Source organism: Paramacrobiotus metropolitanus, unplaced genomic scaffold, assembly GCF_019649055.1.
Source record: "Paramacrobiotus metropolitanus isolate TYO unplaced genomic scaffold, Prichtersi_v1.0 Parri_scaffold0000189, whole genome shotgun sequence".
Lineage (NCBI taxonomy): Eukaryota > Metazoa > Tardigrada > Eutardigrada > Parachela > Macrobiotidae > Paramacrobiotus > Paramacrobiotus metropolitanus.
This window is the reverse complement of record NW_026570409.1, coordinates 67335-89704: the sequence shown is the minus strand read 5'-3', so window position 1 is coordinate 89704 and position 22370 is coordinate 67335. Positions and strand designations below refer to the sequence as shown.

Here is a 22370-nt window from a genome sequence, read left to right as displayed (position 1 = left end):
TATCACCAAACAGGTCTCTTATTTCGAATTTTATGGCTTCGCCATCAGTTCTGATAACTAACTAATTGATCCCTCAGTCAATTAATCAGTGATAATTCAGTTATGTTTAATCAGTAATGTTTTATTCAAAAACGGTAATGTTTTATTTTATCAAAGTTAAATCAGTAATGTTTTATTCAAAAACGTAATGTTTTATTTTATCAAAATTTAATCAGTAATGTTTTATTTATTGAATCTAAAAGTTGAACATTAGATGGCCACAGTTCATCAAAGTCTACTGCAATTACACACCTTTGGCCATCCCTCAAGTACAGGCGGAAGCATATGCAACACCGTTCGCAAATACGTGAGTTGGATAAGGACCTGTCGGTTTGGTGCCAGTTTGCTGCTAAAACTCTTCGAAAAACGTTTTTGTTGAGCGGTAACCTGGGCTGTCGGCTATCCTCAAACGAACAAATGAGGGTTGGCTTCAGGGAACAAAACGTTGAATATAACATTAACATCCCATTGAGATTTTGTGGCCCATACTTTGTAACAGTGCGGTACATTTGTGAATCGGCATAATAACCCTGCAGTCAGCCTTGCGCCCGTTGCGATCCGCTGCCCTTTACATCAGGTGGACAACTACAACGGATAAGAAATGATATTCTCGTGTAGCCGTAGATAATAACTTCAACATTAAGTGTGGCCGGTGGTGACCTATACATCAGGTTGTTACTAAGTTCCGGCTGATGGCAGCTGATCCTGCGTTTTATGATGGCGGGTTACGGAATTCCAGTGTCGGTCCAGTAGTATCCGCCACCGATTTATGAGCACCAGAATACTGCTGTACCCTAACCCTGCACTTGAAGGAAATTTGTACAGTGCAGCCACACGCACATGTACGACCGCATTCACCATTCACATACACGGCTTGCCGCTAGTGCATGTTAGAACGTGAACTGGCTGAACGTTTATCCGGCTATACAGCACCGTGCCGGTCATAGCGTACAAATGTCCTTCAGGTGCAGGGCTAGGGTCCAGTACCGGTAGCAGGTCAGTTCTGTGTTCTGCTTTGCGACAGTTTGCTTGCTGACAAATTCCAAGTTGACACAGCTAGCTGATTCGACAGATTACTGGGTTTTGTAAGTGTAATACTAGATGAAACAAGCGGCGCAAAAGTTTTTTTAGTGCTAGTCATAAACAAATATTCTAACCAACATGATTAATTACGTAAAAACGAAAAGCACAACACTTAATGCTCACATAACTGTGCAACTGGAGCATATGAAATGTCAAAAACGAATGAAAACAACAACAAAGTAGCAGCAAAAACATAAAACAATGGCATCATCTATTGGTGCAGACAAAATGAAAGTGGATGTAACGAATCAGCTTTTCCAACTATTCTGGCTCAAAATCTAAACGCTGAACAGGATCGCCAACTGATAAGCTCTCGTCGCTCCTGCAAAAGCTGCAGAGCCAGTTTTTATCCAGGGCCCTGGTTCCAGGTGTTGCTGCACGCAACTGCGATGAAACAACAGTAACGCAAAGCTTGCTTGCACACCTAATCACTGGGTCCGTATGCGATGCATCCATAAATTTTGTTGGCATCTTGGGCATGCGGCAGTAGCAGTGTATCTTGACAGTTTTTGCTTTTTCCCAACTTGAGCGAACCGCGCAACTGTACGATCGGTCATCCGCTGAGGGAAATCCGCTCCCTTCTGCAAAGGACCCGGCTTCTAATCGCTCAACGAGATATTCTCGGCATTTTATAAACGGCTGCTCGCTATCCTGCAATAAAAGCGCCACCTGTAAACTTTTGCTCGTTTCAGTTTTTTTTTGTTTTTGCATTTATTTTCCCGTTTTCGGTGACGTGCCACCAGAGAACACCAGGAACGTGGGCCTGAATTCATACCCTTACCACCAATGTTAGTTTACCACCAGGTGGTAATCTTAATAGTTTGCATTCAGTGTCAACTAGCAGTTTACTCTTACTTCGCATCACAGCTTCGAATGACTTCGAGCATTGTTAATACTCAAACGAAAGTTGCTCACGTGTGCATGTTTATGTGGACAACGAACACTCGCTACCTAGCGGTATTCGTAAGCGCATCGCTTACAGCTTGAATATCCTATTAAGTTAAACACACTAAATTAAAGTCCGTTATTTTGGCCTGGATGTTCTGTTTGCATAAGGCTTCAAATTATTTGACTGCTGTCAGGAGCAAGGTCGTTCAAAAGACAGCATATAGATATTTTCACTATGCTTATGTCGTACTTTTCTTCTAATAACTGCGCCAGCGCGGAAGACAGTGACAGAGAAGATACGGAATCGTTAGCCCTGCTGAAAACGGCTGATAAGGTGCCCTGTGACCTTAACAGCAATTGATCCAATGACAAAGTGCGTTAAAAAATCTACTTCGCTGAAGTTCGCTGGTCTTAGAACTGCCAGCGACACGGCTGCTTGACTGCGTGTTAAATATAATGCGTGTTAAATTATACAGACTACTCGTTTTCCTCCATTGTCGCCGCATAATATAATTTTTGACAGGCTGATGTAAACACGTGGTTGACAATCGCCTCGAAATCAGCGTCTATCACGAAACAATAGCAGGAAACAAATAAGTTTTTTCTCACCATCCGTTCATATAAGTCATAGCGCTTTACACCGGAAAATTAGCCGGCAAAACGTCCAGTTTTTGACAGTATGAGATGGCTGGTTGATCGGACAGTTTTAGCACGTACACAGTGCTTTAAACACAGTATTCTTTAAGCAACGTGACGGAGGGCATTACTTAGGAAGTACAGCAGTAAGAATAGGTTGCGGTAACAAATGTGGTCATCAGCCGTGAGTATACGTAGACGTCCACTTTCCACTATTTGGGCATTCGATCACCAAGTGCACAAACGGGCGGTGGTCGTTGCTAGCAAGTGCACACAATCACCAGTATATATTTCCACCGTTGGTAACTCGTGGGGTCCGTCTGTTTGCCACCCCCACCATTATGTGGTGCTCGCGTTCCGATTTTCTCCGGGCTATCAACATCTTTTATCGAAATTTAATAGGCTTGGCTGGTCGAAGGGCGTGGACGGTAAGCAAACGGCTTCCACAACCCGGGCAACAATATCAGCATGTGTAACGATAATTTGCTCTTCCAGTGGGCCTTTCTACTCTTAAAAAAACATAAAAAAGGTGGTAAATTAATCACTTCATATGATTAGGCCCTGATACGCTGCGCTTGTGCCTTGTGCACTGCCCGAAAAAAACTCGAGTGCGCATTGTCAGTAGAATTTGACCTTGCGATGAGTTAAACACGTGCACATACACATCGCCCGAACCAGAACTACGGGGGAAGAAGAAAATTGCCGTTGAGAACTCGCAGGGGCACCCGTTCTCAGGCACCCGGCTACAGGCATGCTGCGGCAAAATAGCTATGGGCTATTTGAACGCAGTGGATGGCAAAACAGTACAAGGCTATTTCGCCGCCCACACTGCGGCAAAATAGTAAAAAGGCTATTTTAGCGCACTGTGCGGCAAAATAGCAAAAGGCTATTTTGACGCACTGCAGAAAAATGCGGTAAAATAGCCATAGCCCATTTTAAATAGTGTCAAGTGCTGCACTTCTTGTTTTATTGACGGCTCTCACCATAAAATCAAGTGATTTTTTATCAAGCGATCAAATTTTAAAGCGGCGATCTACTTCTGTGCAAATAAATACAGTAGAACACTGGAACGGTAACAAAGTGAGTGCGAAATGCATACGACATTTCCTGAGAGGCCGGCGCGCATTCATTGTCGTAGCACACCTCGTTTACAAAAATTGTGGTGTCTGTCGGTCACCGCCACTTAACGCACGTATGTGCGGCGTACCTGCTGTCGAATGCACATATGCGCGCTGGCCGTATATACTAAAGGCGCTCACAAACTGTGGTGTACGCCGCGCGTACGTGCGTTTAGTAGCGGTACAGACACCACAATTGTCGTAAACGCTGAACGGTAAATTTTCGTAAATTTTTGTAACCCAGGTAAACCCTAGAAACAAAAAATAACAGAAAAAAACAGAAAATATTTTCTGTTATTTTCTGTTTCTGTTTTTTTTAACAGGAAAACCCTAGAAATCTCAGACATTTTAGGATTACACCGATTGCCGGCCTGATCAGCCACTGTGTGGTCGTATTTCCCGCTTTCTTTGGTATTCTTATTTCGATGTTTTCCCGGTTTCTTGACAAACCGATGCTGAAGGGCACGGGGTGTCTTCGTGCATCGACTGTGAAAAGCCTTAACCCACTTCCGTCTATGGAGGCCCATGAAAAATATTTTCCTAAAATTACTACCCTAGGCTACTCCTTTAACTATTATTTCGTACCTGAAACGAGGTTGACCACTCGTGGCTGATTTGAAGCACGTTCCGCAAAAGGCTAGCTATCGTTTCACCTTGTTCGATGAACTCGCCATCCACGACCTCCTTTGCCATGACATTGGTGGCAATCTCGAAAACCATTTCGTTGAAATCGTTTGCCATCATGTACAGTGAACTGACGCCGGGAAATTGTTGTTGCAATTTGCTAAATATATTTCCCTATTTGACGTGCTCCGCTTTGATCTCCACCATGCGTTCCGCCCTGCCAACGTTTTTCAAGCTGTACGATACCTCCAGATTTTGAACAAATGATTGTGGATCATCTTGGACTTCCTGTGCTAATGTGTCACAAACGTCTCTGGTGATGCAGGCGACGCGAAACTGGAGCGTCTCTCTGCCAAGATGCCTCTCCGTGGTACAGCGTTATTTTTTTAAAATTTGTAATTTTTCGTTGTATCGCGCGGATAAACGGCTTTGGCGGCCGGCGGCTAAGCCGGCTGGAAAATTTGGTCAGCCGGCAGGGGATAAAAGGTGGCAGTGGCACATGCCACTGGCAACTGCCACCTTTTATCCCCTGCCTGGTCAGCCGCTCTAGCTGGCTGAGGATTCCAGCCGCGCTGCGTTAGCCGGCTAAGGATTTCAGCCGGCCGTCAGCCGAAAGGTCAACCGTTTAGCCGACCTTTGCCAATTCTAATTCAGATTCAGAGTCTGGAATTCAGATTCAAAGTTCCAGGAATCAGAATCAGACTTTCAGTATTCAGACTCACACTTTTAGCATTCAGAATCAGATTCAGACTCAGACTTTCAGCGCAGGCCAACAACAACCCCAATCGCCTGGTGGATGGTGGCGAAAGTCAGTGCGTCAAAAAAGGATCTGCGGAGCACAATTATTCTGTTACTGTCTTACTGTGATAAAAGCATACAGCGCACAGCTGTTGCTGCGCTCTATGTATAAGCTTGCCCGGTAATTTCTGACGAATCTGTACAGCGAATTACACAAATTTGCGTGTTACGCCAAACTTCCCACTACGGCGCACCACGCCACACTCTTTAAACACGTAACCTGCATTTGGCCGACTCGCGGGCCCATGCATTTGGCATGCATTCCGCTGGCTGGTGGCTTGTTGCACGCCATATAATTTAAGAGAATAATAGTAACTGCCTCGCGGAAAGTAGTTAGAAAATGGTTGGTGCAGTAAGTGACAATCTAACTGCAGAGCGCATTTAATCAATTTGATGAACGTAGTGAAGTTGCCCTCGTTATAAGCGCAAACTTCGCGCTAGCTGTGCCTTTACGTAGGAAATTACCGAACAAGCTTGAACTTTTTACCTTTACGTCATTATCAATTTTTCGACAGGCCTTTCTTCTATTAAAAGTTTAAAACTGCAAGCAGCAAAATCAAGATTTAGTTTGTCAAAGTCTGTTTAGTATAAAGCTTAAAAATGTTAAACAGTATAATATCTGTAGAGCCCTTTAACGATGTAAGTCATGTGACCTCTGCAACTTGCTAACAGAAACATGTGTATTAAATTCTTGAAGAAAGTACTACATGATTTCAAAGCAGCCCTAACAAAATTCGACTACAGTCGGTACGGAGTAGATCTAGATACAATAATAAGAACTTAAAAAAAACAGCGCACAGTAAGGATAGATTTCATTTACTCTACACTGGATGCATTGGCGTAAGCACCTAGAATGGCTCAAACTCACGTTTCGGAAATATCCCGCTTACATCGGTCTAAAATTCTTGGGCCGGCCTTGTACAAGCGGGCTGCTGGTAGTGGTTGAAACGTTGAGTGTTTTCGGTCCTTCTTTAAGCGAACTGGTTAATTTCATGGGCCGAAAAAATCGTGAACTACCGGGGGAAGTGCGTTCTACTGCTTTTATCAAGCAACGATTCCGTTTGGCTGCCGTTAAGGGAAATGCTACTGCCGCATTGATTACCTTGCAATATAACGAGCGAGTACTCTGTACATAGAGATTTTTTCAATAAGTATTTAAATTTTAACTGTGAAATAATGTCCCCGCGCTTGTATTTTTTTGTTATTTTGATGCTAATGCCTAATAAAGAACTAATTTAGGAGAATAATTAGAAAGCCGAAAAAATAAGAAAGATAAAAATTTTTATTAACCTACGAAATCTAAAACCCAATAAAAGACACATGACCATAAAGTCTAAAATGAACCAATTTCGCGTTCATTGAATTTAAAATTTTTGAAATTCATTTTAAAATCGGAAAAAAATGCTATGGATCTGATATTGGTTCACTTTCGACTTTATAGCCATGTGTCTTTTATAACAAAGTTTCAAGAAGATCGGATAACAACCAGACTTTTGGTACACAACAATGCATTTAAACTTTTCGCTCATTTTAGTACGCCATATCTCGGCAACCGGATTTTGCGAGCGCAGACGGTTTTCGGAAGAATGTATACAAATCATTTAGCTTTAGAATGACGTAAATTATTACATAAAAGAGATTCAGAGTGCGCGAAAGCGAAAGTTTTAGTGTATGTATCCCATTTTTGACGCTATGTACCGGGCCATTTCCCCTTAAGAATAAAAGAAATATACAAAATATACAGGGTTCTTAAGAATCACACAAATCTCAAAATTTAGGAATTATAAGAATTAGGAGAAGTGTTAAAAAATTTCGTAGAAAGTATATTTCGTAGAAGGTATAATTCGTAAATTATATTTCGAGGAAAGTATGAAAATTTTATTTTAAAGTACGAGGAGGAGCTACCTTGGCCCGATCAAAGGCGCACACACGACCATAATCCGATCACTGTGCCCGCGTGTGTGCACCGCGTCCAAACACCCAGGTTGGCAGTAAATTTAATCACTGTGCTTGCACATACGCAAGATGGCCAGCCACCTCACGAGGGCAACAACTTTATAACATCGCTATGGCCGCCATTTTTAACGCACAAAAAGTCTGCGTGAGACCACTGGTGCTAAACTAAACGAAAGTGCATAATTATTTCCTGAAATCCTGCACGAGCACAACCGTTCAAAGCAATAAATCTGCGCCAAAATAATGTTCACTTTTTATCCATTCTAAACGTTTTCTTGGTTGGCGTGTTCGTAATATCACTGAGGCCGCTCTTGGTCTTCTTGCTGCGCTTACTCTTGGCCTGCAGTTTTGCTTCTTCTCGCTTTTCGAGGGCCTCAATAACCTGACTATCCGTCGCAATGAGCCCTGCATCCGCGCAAGCGCGACTCTTTAGTTTCCTTTGGCGAGGGGCATGTGCTTTCATCAAAGAAAGATGCCAGTCCGCAGCAACTTTCTCGGGCGCTACAGGAGCACTAAAACCTTCTGCTTCAGCAACGGCATATGCTATAATGCGCTCTATTTTGCCTTCGGTTAAAAGCGGAATTTTTCAGAAGCGAACGACGCACAATTTCCAGTTCTGACACGTAGTCATTTGCTACCGAAACGGGCACGTCAAAGGTGATGTCGCTGAAACTGGTTCCACATAAGCTTGACAAAACGGCATCCGGGTTGAAAGAAATATTCCAGCAGAACCAAATCCCGAAACTATGTTTTTCGACATATTAAAGTCGTTCCACTTTTTCACAATGTGACTGGCGAAGTTCCGTTTGTTCACCTAAGACGAAAGTATATGTTACTGATGTAAAGCTGAATGACGAAATTTAATAACCTGTGCCAGTCATGACAATAAAATATTGAAACTATCGAAAACAAGTAAAAATAGCAAACAACTTTCAAGTAACATAATGCACCTCTTCCTCGGGGGACAAAGTCATATGCCGCAGGTAATCCCGCCAGTATTTCTTGACAGGTCCGTACACTGCTACATCCATAGGTTGCAATTTTCCAGTCTGACCACAAGGAAATATTACGACAGTAATATCTTTTCCGATTTAACACATTCGGATAGAAATTCGAGATTAAACATGTGCGAACTGTGTCCATCGAGAAAAATCACGTTCTGTAAAAGAAATTATGGTTAACCATATTATTAAATTATAATTTACCTAAAATGGTTAAATAAAAATTCACTAATACGTGAGTAAAACAACGATAAGATTAAGCTAACATTTCGCTTAATCTACAATGTGAATGAATCGGGAGCTTTTATTACGCACCTTTTCTGCTGTCATCCGAGGGATCACCTCTTCCCTGACGTACGAAGCGAAGGTCGCATTATCCATTATTCCAGACGAATTGAAACCGATATGACACATATCGTTCGTCTCGTTGAAATGCGAAGCCAAAACGACTTTCCCGTCGAAAAGAATTAGCGGCCGCAAAATTTCACCGGCTGCATTGCCTCCCGCAAGAACGGTTATTAACTCACGGTCATTGCCATCATAATATGACAGTACATCTTTCACACCCCGCCTGGCGTATACCGTTGTCACTTTTTCCGCAACCTGAAAGGCTGACTCGTCAAAATTCCAGATGCCGCGTGGATCACTGAGCAGTCCCAAGTTGTTCAGCGCAAACAGTCGCTGTATCCATCCGTCCCTATTTTCTACTGTCCATTCCTTCGTTTTTTTTCTTGAAACGCCATGTGAAATGCGCCGAGATATATTAGGGTGCCGCTCAAGGAATTTCTTATGCCACTTCGCTGTGAATAATTTTGATTTCTCAGGCGTAACTGTAAAACTTAAAGTATTGAGTACACAAATTATACGCAAAAATAACTCAAATAAGTGCTGGCGATTTATTACAAATTGCGAATCACTGTATAAATGTATAATTGAATTACTGTATTACTAAAATAGTTTTTGACATAAATTTGCACTGCCGACCTTTAGATTTTGCCAAGAGTGGCACAATTCGTCGCAGTGCGCTCTTGTCCAGTGGTATGCCGTTTTCAGCACATTTCAACAGCAGCTTCTCAATATAGTTTTCTTCTTCATCAGTAAATTTCCGTTTATGAGCTCCCTTTTTTCCTCTTCGCACGCCGTTTAACTTCTCCCAGAGCGTAGCATATGGAACGTGATACGTTTTTGCTGCTGATCGCAGAGACAGGTTTCCGGATTCCACGGCCCGAAGTGCTGCTGACATGCCTTTACCATAGCTTGCTGGTACAGGGACGGGTTCTGCTAATTTCTCCACATCTGATGGCAGGCCCGAACTATTTCTGTTACTCGCACTGACAGAAAACAGACTGGCAGGTAACTGAAGGTCTTCACCGAAATTCTCCATGTCGGACAAAACGGAAGACGGATAGTTATCCTCAGGTAATATGACAAAATCATTTTCGTCCATAATTACAAAATTTCGATCTTGCAAAACAAATTAACATTCGAAAACAGTGAAAGGTCGTAACGATGGGTGGCCGTAATTTGTTAAACAATTCACGGCCGCTAAAATTTATTAATAATTGGGCTGCCGCGTTAGGATGACAGCCATGTTGTATGCGCGTGCAAGTGGTTAACGTCGCTGCCAGCTAGGGTGGTTGGGCATGGTGCACACACGCGGGCACAGTGATCGGATTATGGTCGTGTGTGCGCCTTTGATCGGGCCAAGGTAGCTCCTCCTCGTATAGTTCGTAGAAAGTATATTGCGTAAAGTATATTCAAAAACATAGAAATGCTATATTATAGAGAGGTATTGTTCTCGCTGCGAGCCTGAGCGTGACCTCCTGCCCGCAACATTTTTTAAACGTAGATTTGTTGAAATATAGAGGTATTGGCAGCTTTGGAAAAATTACTTTGTTTGAAATGTTCATAAGTTTTTAAAAACGAAGAAATCCCAAATTTTGGATGTATTTCCATGACTATTTCCAAATAGCTTTGCAATCACATAGTATAATGTCCCGGAATATTTAAAAAAATTTGAAAATTCTGAAATATGGATGTGATCATGAGTTCCGTAGAGGCAGTACTTAAGAGCGTCAGTACTTTGTAATTACTATTATATTTTGTGATGCTAGGTACTTTGAATTCGCAACACAAATTAAAAAGAAATTTCTTGCTATAGTTGACCTTTCTAGAACTCACTAAAACATAGCATTCTACAATGTCACAGTACCAAATTTCAAACTGTTTTTTGAAGACGATTCAAACTTTTTTTAAAACCACATTCGGTGAACTTAGATGTCACAAACTATTTTTTAAAAAAACGATAGTTACTGTAAAAATTGAATCTCGAATTAGGAGTCAAATTTCTTGGAATAAAGACGTAGCGATTTATGAATTTGTAGATAACCGCAACTGGCACCACTACCAGAACGACTACATTTAACAAAAAATTTTAAACGCTCCTTTGTCACCTTGCACGTGTTGGTGGTACTGCGATGGTGTGATCTCGATGGACAATGGTTAATACTGCAGCTGCGCGAAGTGGACATGCGCCGACTGGGCTAGCCACTCGCGGCTGCGAACATCAGTGCGCATCCAGCAGTCCACCCGCGCAGATCGCGGACTGGCCTCCTCCCGCATGGTGATGGTCAGCGTGCTGGCGCAATAGGGATCAGGAGCTCCTTGAGTTGACGCGTCGAAGGTGACGGAGCCGTTGAGTAGACCGGGAACGGGCCAACCGAGCAGATCTGAATACGGCGCCGCCACGAAGTAGCCGTCGTACTTCCAGATAAAGAGGGACACCGGCTGAGTCTGGCTACAGTCGACGCTCCCGTTGCACGTCATGGAGGAGCTCCACAACGGCGTGGACACGTTGCGCATCGGAGGGACGAAGATATCGCGGGCGCGCAGCTCCGACTGCAGGTAGTAAGTGCGCAGGTGGCATAGGTCACCGGCGCAGGGCATTAGACACTCCACGGTCCCCCCTGAGCCACGGCTGACGTTGTGTATAAAAAGGTAGCTGATGTTTTCGATGGTCGTCTGCCGATAGTAGTGGCCTTTGGGGGAGGGCGGCACTGCGCTACCGTGGATGGTGGCGTTATGGTGGCGCCAGACGACCCGCTCCGCCAGTTCCGGCTTGGCAACCTCACAGAAAAACGTTTTCCAGTTTCCCACAGGGAAACTGACTGTATCGGGCGTCGGATATATGGCATCTTCGAGGTCGGTCAGGGTGATGACGTGATTGGTCATGCGATCTTCTGCCAGCTGTGCCTCCAATACTGTACGTATACGCTGAACTGAAATGCGAAGGCTGTCATTAGCGTAGCGTGCGCATAAATTGTAATGCCGGGCGAAAGGTGAATCTAGAGCTTACCAGGGTTCTGACCGCCCAAGGGGCAGCCGTTCACGACATATCCCGGTACACTGAACATAATTCCCAGCAAGAGAAGGCTCTAGCGGGTGTTGTTCATTTTCGGCCACGTTGTCACTATCAGTGAGATATTTTGTTTGAAACTTTGTGTGAATCTTGGTAGAGCCGCTATAGAACCGTGCAGCATCGGTTCGGTTGCATGGCTACGAGTTAATTTGAGAGCTACAAAATCGGTTACTGATTGCTATCAGCTGCATTTCCGTTCAGCACATCATACGGGCAGCGTGTAGATGCCCCTGAGTTCCCATGCACAAGCAGAGGCAGTGCCGTTGTCCCATATACAAATTTTGTGGTTCAACATGATCTACCGGTACAGTATTGCTACGCAGATAATCAGGAATCAAAAGAAAAAGGACATCAGTCTCATTATATATTAGTGTCTGACCATTGTGTCAGCTGAAATGCCGATATGCCGAAATTTTCATGTGCCGAAATGCCCATATGCCCATATGGAAATTTCGGCACATGGAAATTTCGGTACATAAATATTTCGGCATATGGGCATTTTGCAATATGGACATTTCGGCATTTCCTCATTTCGGCATTTGCTCACTTCGGCATTTAAAAATTCGGCATTCGGCAATTCGGCATTTTTTTTATTTCGGCACTTAATAATTAAGATAAAAATCTAAGAAAACTAAGAAATCAAGGAAATAAAAAGATCACAGAAACCATAGTAATCACAGAAATAACAGGAACGAAGAATGACAGAAATGAAAGAAATGAAAGAAATGAAAGAAATGAAAGAAATGAAAAAAATGAAAAAAATCAAAGAATTCAAAGAAATCCCAAAAATGCAAGAAATTCAAGAAATTGAAGAAACCAAAGACAAATTTTTTATTTGATTTTGTTTACTGAGTGGTGCTCGCTGATATCAATATTGCGAATAAATAACCAAAGAAACCAAAGAAACCAGAAACCACAGAAATCACAGAAATCGCAGACAAAAGAAATCAAAGAAATAAAAAAATCAAAGAAATCAAAGAAATCATAGAATTCAAAGAAATCCCAAAAATGCAAGAAATTCAAGAAATTAAAGACAAATTTTTTATTTGATTTTGTTTACTGAGTGGTGCTCATGATATCAATATTGCGAATAAATAACCAAAGAAACCAAAGAAACCAGAAACCACAGAAATCACAGAAATCGCAGACAAAAGAAATCAAAGAAATAAAAAAATCAAAGAAATCAAAGAAATCATAGAATTCAAAGAAATCCCAAAAATGCAAGAAATTCAAGAAATTAAAGACAAATTTTTTATTTGATTTTGTTTACTGAGTGGTGCTCGCTGATATCAATATTGCGAATAAATAACCAAAGAAACCAAAGAAACCAGAAACCACAGAAATCACAGAAATCGCAGACAAAAGAAATCAAAGAAATCAAAGAAATAAAAAAATCAAAGAAATCAAAGAAAGCCAAGAAAGCAAAGAAAGCAAAGAAAGCAAAGAAACTTACGCTACGAGTTACTCTCTTCATGACCGTAATCCGAGTTTCAGTTCTTCAGCGAATTACGTTACCATAGCCAATACATATACTTTTTGTGTGAGTTGACGTTGGAGTTAAGTATTCGGAGAAGCGAGCTACGCTTCACAGTTGCGTTATAACTCGATAACTCGAAAATAACTCTCGTAATGTTAAATATTTAAAAATACAGTAACTGCACAGGTCTGCAGCGTCTGCTATCAAGGAACAAGATCTATAATATAACTACAAAAAAGGCTGAGACATCTGGATCGGGAAAACCAGAACCCAATCAAAAAAACTGTAAACGCCATTAGATTCAGCATGTTCAAAAACTGTGTCACATGCATTTTATTTCTTAAAAAAATTAATTAAACCCGTCCCACCGATGCCGGTTCCGGTAAAACTGGCTTCGGTAAAGCTTTCAAGGTTACCTTGAGAATAATAAGAGTCCCAGTTGCTTACTTGGATAAAAACTTCCAGAACGGAAGTTGGGCGGAAGCTTCTTGCAAACCTGCTGAATTTTAATAACCGGATTTCTTTAAATCGAATTACAATGTTAAAATGCCTAAAAAGAAAAATCTGATTACGAACCTTGTTTGAATTGGCCCAGGTTTCGAAAGAAACCAAATTCAGTGAACAAAATTGCTAGCATGAGTAAGTGACCCAGCTACCACCACTGTGCAGTGAACAAAATTGCTAGAGGAGTGAATGACCGAGACTTCTTGCCTAAGAAGTTTTACGATAATTACTAAGGCAGCTAGCGAATTTACTAACGAATTAAATGGAATAATTTGTTCAAAGCGGCCGTGGATAACAAGAACCGCGGAGGCGAAGCCGAAGCGGTTTCTTGTATAGCATATAGCAACTATAGTTACTACAACTATATATGTAGTTGCTATAATTACTATAGTAAGGGGCATATACCAGACCCGTCTTTAAGCCACCGCCCTCCAAAAAGCTAAAGACGGGCCTGCTCGGAAAATATAATAAAACCATTTCTGATCCTAAAACAGTTCCTCTTTTGGGGAAGAATTATTTTATTAACTTGTGTCAACAATATTTTAGTTAAATGAGGTTAGTATACCTATTGCCGTAGAGATGGCAGCGGCCGGCTAACGGGTGACCTTTCGGCTGGCGGCCGTCAGAAATTCTTAACCGGCTAACTTACCGCGGCTGAAGCTCTAGCCGGCTTGGAATCGCCTATGGCTTTCAAAAATCCTCAGCCGGCCGGCCAGCTGTCGGCTAAGCCGCGGCTTAACCGGCTCTCGGCCGGTCGCTGCATTCTCTTTATTGCCGTCCATATATCCGTTTACGCTAGCGTGCGGAAAACTGATCACTCGAAGCGAAATCGGCAGTCAGAAAGAAGAACGGGCCAGATAAAATTGGGTTGTTGAACTGAAAAACGCCGTTTTCCTGCAGTCTTAGACGAAGATTTATTGATCGGCCTAGTTCTCACAAGTCAGTAACGTTCATTGATTGATAACGAACAGACTGAACAGCAAAATAACCACACATGTATGTGAGTTTAGAACATTATCCGAGCACTGCGGTTTAACCTACGAGAAACGGTCGCGCTAGCGCGTTGCTAGTTATGATTATGTTATGGGTTATGGAAGAGCAAAGAAAACTGCAAAACATCTACAGATAGTGCTCAATAACATATGATTTAGAAATATGCGCTAGCTCGCGTAGCCACTAGCCACTACACTACATTCACATTATGTAGAAAACATTATGAAGATTTAAACATTTAGAAATATTTAGAAATATTTAGAAATATTTAGAAATTTTTTAGAAATATTTAGAAACATTTAGAAATATTTAGAAATATTTAGAAACATTTAGAAATATTTAGAAATATTTAGAAATATTTAGAAATATTTAGAAACATTTAGAAATATTTAGAAATATTTAGAAACATTTAGAAATATTTAGAAATATTTAGAAATATTTAGAAACATTTAGAAACATTTAGAAATATTTAGAAATATTTAGAAATATTTAGAAATATTTAGAAATATTTAGAAACATTTAGAAATATTTAGAAATATTTAGAAATATTTAGAAATATTTAGAAACATTTAGAAATATTTAGAAATATTTAGAAATATTTAGAAATATTTAGAAACATTTAGAAATATTTAGAAATATTTAGAAATATTTAGAAATATTTAGAAATATTTAGAAACATTTAGAAACATTTAGAAATATTTAGAAACATTTAGAAATATTTAGAAATATTTAGAAATATTTAGAAATATTTAGCAAATATTTAGAAACATTTAGAAATATTTAGGAATATTTAGCAAATATTTAGAAATATTTAGAAATATTTAGAAATATTTAGAAATATTTAGAAATATTTAGAAATATTTAGAAATATTTAGAAATATTTAGAAATATTTAGAAATATTTAGAAATATTTAGAAATATTTAGAAACATTAGAAAAACTAAATATATTTGAAAACGATTTTCACGGCCTTGTGCTTTCGCGTGCAAAAATTTGAAGCAGATCGGTAACAATAAAAATTTTTGTACCCCAGGATTTACAGGGGTGCCGCGCCAAGTTCGGACAGTTGCGAAAATTAAATTTAAAAATATTAGCTTACTTGGTTTCACTTTTTATTTTGCACTTGTCTAGTGTAACTTTTTATTGCGGATCTGAATATGCTAAAATTTCAAATGCTAGATGGGGTAATAAGTAGTAAGCCGATTAAAACTAGGATGGGGTAGTGGTCATTCCAGGGGGCTTATAACTGACCTTCTAGAAAATTCCCCACGTGACATTTTTTGATGGACATTTTTCTTAATTGTTGAGTGGCCTTAAAGGTGTCAGAGTAGACCACTCTGAGCCCACGACAGCCGCCCATGCCGCCGCCCATCTGGTTGGCTCAAGCTCAAGCACAAATATCTTGATCTTCGCCAACAGCGGCGATGCCACAGTGGCTGTGCTACGTGGATCTCACTCGGTAGCCAGCGGTTCGATTCCGCTCCATCGCCATTTTCGCGAATACCTCACGGAATCGCCCTCCCTCCACTGAGACCACCACGTCCGGCCGTACTTAGGGCCGACCTCTGTGATAAAGGTAAGCGGTATGGGTCAGCAAAAACTTTCTTGTGGTTGGTGCTCGAGGTAACTCAGAAAGAAGATGCACCTCCCATAGACTTGTATGTTAAACAGTGCTTCCGGAAGAATGTAGTTGCCTAGCGCGCCGAGATACACAACTTCGAGATGACGTTTTCCAAGAATAAGACATGCATCAAAGTAGAGATTTTGGCATTCCATCTGTTATCTACCAAGCATGCAATAAGATATATTTGGCAGAAGGATCGGAGAAAACACAGACAAAGCAGTGGCCAAATAAATTTTTCGCTGGTGCGAAAACGTGCTGAAAATGGGATGTCGCAGGCCTTTTGGGCAAAAACAAAAGCTCAAAATGTTGCTCCGTGCTTAGCCAACGAGTTTTTTTTACATACTTGACACGTCTGACCTACTGCGATTCCTGTGCGAGCTCTCAAAGGGCACCCTCCACCATTCTGACAGTGCCTCCAGTAATATTGCAAAGGTCACGTCGCCACTATTGAAACAGAATGGAGTCAGACGAATTTAGCAACGGCTTTGAATGGCACACAGTCCAGCATAAACTTTTTTGGACTCTAGCATCAGTGGAATTTCTTAACAAATTTTAAACAGAAGGGAGACTAGGATGGTCGTTGGGCCGAACCGTTTTTTTTATTCTGGTCTGCTTTACTTTAAATCTCGCTGTATTGCAAGCCACGCCCTCAGCTTCGCGGCCCATAGTGAAAAAGATGCAAGACACACACAGTAATAATAGAAAAATTCGATAACTTGTAATTTGTTGGTGGGTGACCTAAAGTGATTTTTAAAACGAACTTGGCGCGGCACCCCTGTACTTAAAACTTTTTTAAGTTTTGTCACCTTTACAACTTCGCAACCGGATGATGCGCGCGAAACAGATTTCACGCCTATGTCTATAAATCATTTGGCTACAGAGTGTCATAAATCATTTGGCTACAGCGTAAAAGAAAAAAGGTTTTAGAAGTGTGACAAGCCACACATGCCCATGTGAGCTGTTTTAAGATACAGCCTGGTGTAAACAAGATCATTAGTCACAAAGAGAACTGAGAAAATATCATTTGGTTCCATAAGTGGGCATAAGTTGGTATGACCTGAATCCACAGATTTCCAATCTTCTCTGTACGAGGACATTTGGGTGCTGTGAACATACCCTGCACGATTAGGCTGCGATGAACAGCCGGCTAAATTTATAGCCGTTTGCATTCAGACTGTGATATCAGTAGCGTTGCGAGCTACGGCTAACCAGCTGTTCATCGCAGCCTAATCGTGCAGGGTATGTTCACAGCACCCAGATGTCCTCGTATCTATTGTAATAGCGTTTTAATGTTCTTATTGAGTGATCTAAGGCCTTGAAAGTTTCCAGACGTTTCTTAATGTGGGTGTTTACCAGAATGTGGCTGTATAAGCGTCAAGCTTCCAAATGCTAAATGGTCTACTGGTTTAGTCCAGTGGAAGTCGTCTATAAGTCACTTGAATTGTGCTTCGTAAATAAAGCCTCAAAATCAACGTCGGAATTTCTAGACTTCTTGCTGACCGATGAAATGATGACCTGACAGTTTGTCGAAATGACAAATCGCTGAACGACTTTTTATGAACACCGATAACTTGCTGACGACATTTTGCTGGCGTGACAAACCCGAGAAACCTAAGAAACCTTAAGAAACCTAAGAAACCTAAGAAACCTAAGAAACCTAAGAAACCTAAGAAACCCGAGAAACCTAAGCCAATCAAGACACCTAAGAAACCTAAGAACCCTAAGAAACCTAAGAACCCTAAGAAACCTAAGAACCCTAAGAAACCTAAGAAGCCTAAGAAAAACGCGGACTAACGCGTTTCGATATGCACTGACCATCATTAGCAGCAAGAGAATTCTGTAGCGTATGTTGTTCTGCTTGCGAAGGGTTAGTGTAATATTTAAAAATTTTTTGTAGCTGAACGGAAAAGGGCGTTGAATACTGGGTTTTGGAAAGCGTCAAAATCACACGGAAAACACTACTAACAATACTACTTTGTCATAATTTGAATATTCGCCGAGATTATTATATCAGTGACAAATCATAAATCATCGATATTAACAGCGAAAAATGAACAGGCTGTTTGACCGAGAAAAATGTTGATTTTTATTAAGATTTCCACAACATTTTTTTTAAATCCCTTATTACTTCTTTTTATTCCCCGTGTAATTTGTTTCTGTTTCTAGTTTTGCTAAATGTAAGGTCTCTATACTCGGTAAGACGCTTTTGAAAGGACCCAAGAGAATCTGAAGCAGAGAATCAGTATTGCTTTAATGCGAGGTAATGCGGCTTGCGTTCAGGAAACATTCTGCATCGGAGGAGGCTTAATGAAGTGTATTATGTGCTGAAATAGTGTACTACGGGATTTAGCGTTCAACCAATGTTCAGTTGTGTAACTCCATAAAAATCCCGTTTTAGATTCATACCGATTGGTTCAGCGAGACGGGATGGCGGGATGGCAGTCAGGAAATGATTTAACTTTGACTACTAGTATCTGCCAACACCTCGTGCATCATTTTAATAAAAACAATTAAGTAATTTAAATACAGCAAAGCAAAAATTAGATCAGTTTATTGTTTATTATACTGTATTTATTAATTAATTTATCAAGGAAGTGAAGGAAATATATACTGTTTACTAACTGCAGTACAAATATAGTTGTAGATCTATATTATGATCGGCCGCCCCGTGGAACGTAGCTGGAAATACCGCTAGGCAAATTGAAAAAGCGATTCCACCATTAAACTCAGCATGTTCCAAAAGGGCCGCACACGCATAAAAATGTCTGCCATGGGACCATCGCTCGGATGCCGGTACCGGTACAGACATGAGTTCAAGGTGACATTGGAGCACACTTTAAAACCCTGTTGCGTGGGTCAACGAATAACATATTAAAAATTACTGAATTTTTATCGAATTAACTTAAAAAAATGGGCTCGGTTTCACATCTTTCGATAAAATCAAACCGAAGTACCGTCGAATAAACCAGATTTTTTCAATTATTATCTCCCGGAAGTCTTCATAAAGTGAAGTGTACCGGTACCAGTGAAGTGTCTTGCTTTCAACAGCCTCGGAGACGGATATATTATTATCGCTTGCTTTTTACCGTACATCCGGGTTGAATAACAGCAACATCGCTGCTTGTGACCTTTCCCCAACATGGCGAAAGTCGGGGAAATTCACGATGAATCTATTTTGATTGATGAAAATTTGCCTCTTCCTGTCTTTCTGAATGCCGCTGCGAAAATTACTAAGTTCGTTGAGAAGATCGTTCACGCCAAGAATAAGTCCCAGTTCATAAAAGACTTGAACTCCATCCTAACAGAACATACTTCTTCGCGATTAACGTTCGCTGAGTCTCTTCATCGACATCAATTACTATCCATAAGTCGCACGATCGGTTTTGTTATCGGAAGCCTCGTTACGAATTTCAAGCAGCTATTTTCGCACAGATTCTTCACTTTCAACTGCTCAAGGAAATGATCATTCGACATATCGATAGGCACTCTTCGTACAATCATACGCTTTCTACGCGGGGTCAATAATTTCACAATCACGCCAAGTTTTTCTGAATGTTGACTAATAAGATCGGCCCCTTTCTTCAGATCTTCTTCACTCTCAAACTCAATCAAGACAGACTTACCACGGTGCGGGCGTATCTGCGTAATATTAGCACTCTGGGCTCCATTTGGAACAGACGTCGTCAGGGCATCAGCAAATTCCGTCATTTCTTTGGCACTTTCGCGATTACGGTTGTCGACAGGTGCATCCTTTGGCTTCAGCAAAATGACATTCCTACGCTGTAATAGTGGTGGTGGTGGTGGTGGTGGTGGATGCGTTCGGAATGATGGCAGATGTTTGGCGGTCAGTCCAGCATAAGACATTTTGCTGGTGGAAGGGGCAGGACATAATGGTTCACGGGAGTGTCAGATAAGGCTTGTTTAAATAAGGTCACCATCGTTTTGGCTTCTTAGAGGATTCCATTTGCATCGGCAGAAAAGTCTCAGCTAAGTTTAGGAAGTACTTTCCGTATGTACCTAAACAGTGGAAAATTTCAGCTGAAAATGTTTTGCCATTCAATAACTCAATTAGTTCAGTTGATTGGGCAGATTGTTTTCGAACTTTAAATGTGAATGAGCGTGCAGAAAAATTTGAAGATATTTTCTTGACAATAGCGGAACAGCATTTTGCCTTTGTTAAACCGTGCATATAGTGGGCCATAAGTCTTACCCAATGAATGTCCGCAGAGCTATTCGTAAAAGTGATCAAACATTTACAAAATATCGTCAAGCAATGAATACTAACCAAAGTGCGTCTGAAACGATAACGTTAAAATTGCGCTGGAAAAAACTTTCAAAAATAGCTCAATCGTTAATTGGTAGTTACGAAAATATTCGATTGCGAGATATTTCTACGTCGTGTCGCAATAACTCAGTTAAATTTTGGCGGCATATTAAGTCTTGGAGCGACAGAACAGGCATTCATATGTGCTATCAACTCCACAGATTGCAAATATCTCATTATGTAACCGGTAACCTGAGGTGTCGGCAACTGGACGCAGTCAAACATCTTTTTTCGCAGTGCAGTTACCAATTAGCCGCACTCAATACAGCACAGGGACGATGACCTCTGGGATGTTAACAGCCGCCACCGCGTCCAGCAAGTCGGTGGCGTAGCAGCTTCCTGGTGCAGCGTTTTCCGATCTGCCACCAATCAGATCCAGTGAAGGTTGACGGCGAAGGAAGTCGAGGCCTTCTGAGCGCCTGATGCACTTCCCCAGCACATTCGACTATCTTCAGCTGCTCCGTGCACTTCCAGCACAAATACGTCGTACAAAAGCGGCTCATACAATGTAATACGACTCTCTAGGTAAGATCAACCAAGAACACTGCTGCAGTGTGCGACGCTGTACCCATACAAAAACTGCCAACTACATGGAATAAAGTGCCACTTTATTCCGTGTAGTTCGTTTTATTGCCTTAGATTTCGCAGCTGCACTTGAGTGTATGATGCACAGACACCAGAATGATAATTATCACACGCTGTTTGATCAAAATGCAGAATGCTTCTGGAGTACTGCATCAAATTAATGTCGGTTGCTCGACCACACCAGCTTATATATCTACATAAGATAAAGGTCACCAACTCAGTATCCAAAGGTGGGTGCGATGGCCTTATTGGTGATATGATCCACTGGTTTGTTATAAAGGGATTTGGCCCGGTACATAGCATCAAATTCGTGTCCATCCACGGGAACTTCGCTGTCGCGCACTCCCAAACACTTTTTTGCATTGCTTTATGGTATTTGTAGCCAAAAGATTTGTATACGTAGGCGTGCATTCCGTTTTTGCGCGCAACATCCGGGTCGGGAGTTATGGCTGCTCGAAAATTCCCGAAAGCTTAAAGGCATTCAGGTGTACCAAAAGTCTCATTATGGACCGATCGCTTTCAAATTTTGCACGTAAATGCGCAATACCACGAAGAGCGTTCTTACACCGATCCACTGTTCTGGCATGTTTTTAAAATTTTGAAATGAATTTCAAAAATTTTAAAATCCATTTTAAAATTCGAAAAAAAATCGTGGACGTCTGTATCCGTGTTTTACCAGAATACTCTGGAATGTCTTCTTGTCCTGGATGTTGTTGCACTGTTAGTCTGAATGAGTTTATTTAAAGGTCAACGTTAGCAGAACGATTGGGTTAGCGTCGTGTCTGTAGTTGTCGGTCAGTTAAGGTCACTACCACCATAAACCATCAGTAGCCTTACGCTATCTGACACTGTATGTATATGTATGGCCTAGCAACTCTTCACAGCTGCTTACCAAAGACGTGGGCTTCAGTGAAATCTGCATTCCAGGAAATTATGCTCTGCCTCATAGGACGAGTAGGTTTGCGACGACGATAGCAAGCATGCAGAGTGCGAGCGCCAAAACGCTGGCAGTTGGCCAGCTTTTCTGGACGTCACCCGCCAGGGCCATGAAAAACATCAGAACGCAACTTTTAAAAAAAGTGTTGTGGTCAAATAAAACAAGGAAATCTTCAAGAAGAACCATCATGGTCATTCATCTGCAGGCCGTCGGTCGTGTTCGACCATTTCTTTTATATTCGGATAAGACGTACGGAAAGGTTTGGTGCGAGCGTACGGAAGGTGGCCGATCCCATCCATCGGACCAGGCCGGCACCTGAAGCATGTACGGGCCGGACGAAATTATTGGGTATGTCCTGTTATAATT

At 41.3% G+C, this 22370-nt stretch overlaps 1 protein-coding gene across 2 annotated transcripts; it reads right to left on the bottom strand.

The window, feature by feature from the left end:
• Positions 1–1742: 1742 nt before the first annotated feature.
• Positions 1743–11630, bottom strand: LOC129600692 (uncharacterized). 2 transcript variants are annotated; one of them, XM_055499250.1, is made up of 3 exons: positions 11499–11630; positions 10597–11421; positions 1743–1773 (listed from the first exon to the last, which is right to left on the bottom strand). In XM_055499250.1, the coding sequence occupies exons 1-2, from the start codon at positions 11554–11556 to the stop codon at positions 10646–10648; spliced, it is 834 nt and encodes a 277-aa protein (XP_055355225.1). In that variant the 5' UTR covers positions 11557–11630; the 3' UTR covers positions 1743–1773; positions 10597–10645. The 2 variants fall into 2 exon arrangements, with proteins under 2 accessions (XP_055355225.1, XP_055355224.1); XM_055499249.1 differs by lacking the exon at positions 1743–1773 and having other exon boundaries at positions 10387–11421.
• Positions 11631–22370: the final 10740 nt, after the last annotated feature.

Bases quoted from the DNA above. Each gene is read 5' to 3' on its own strand.
- LOC129600692 (XM_055499250.1), bottom strand. From the start codon at position 11,556: ATGTTCAGTGTACCGGGATATGTCGTGAACGGCTGCCCCTTGGGCGGT. The intron at 11,422-11,498 runs GTAAGCTCTAGA...TTCGCATTTCAG, and splicing joins CTTGGGCGGTCAGAACCCTG to TTCAGCGTATACGTACAGTA.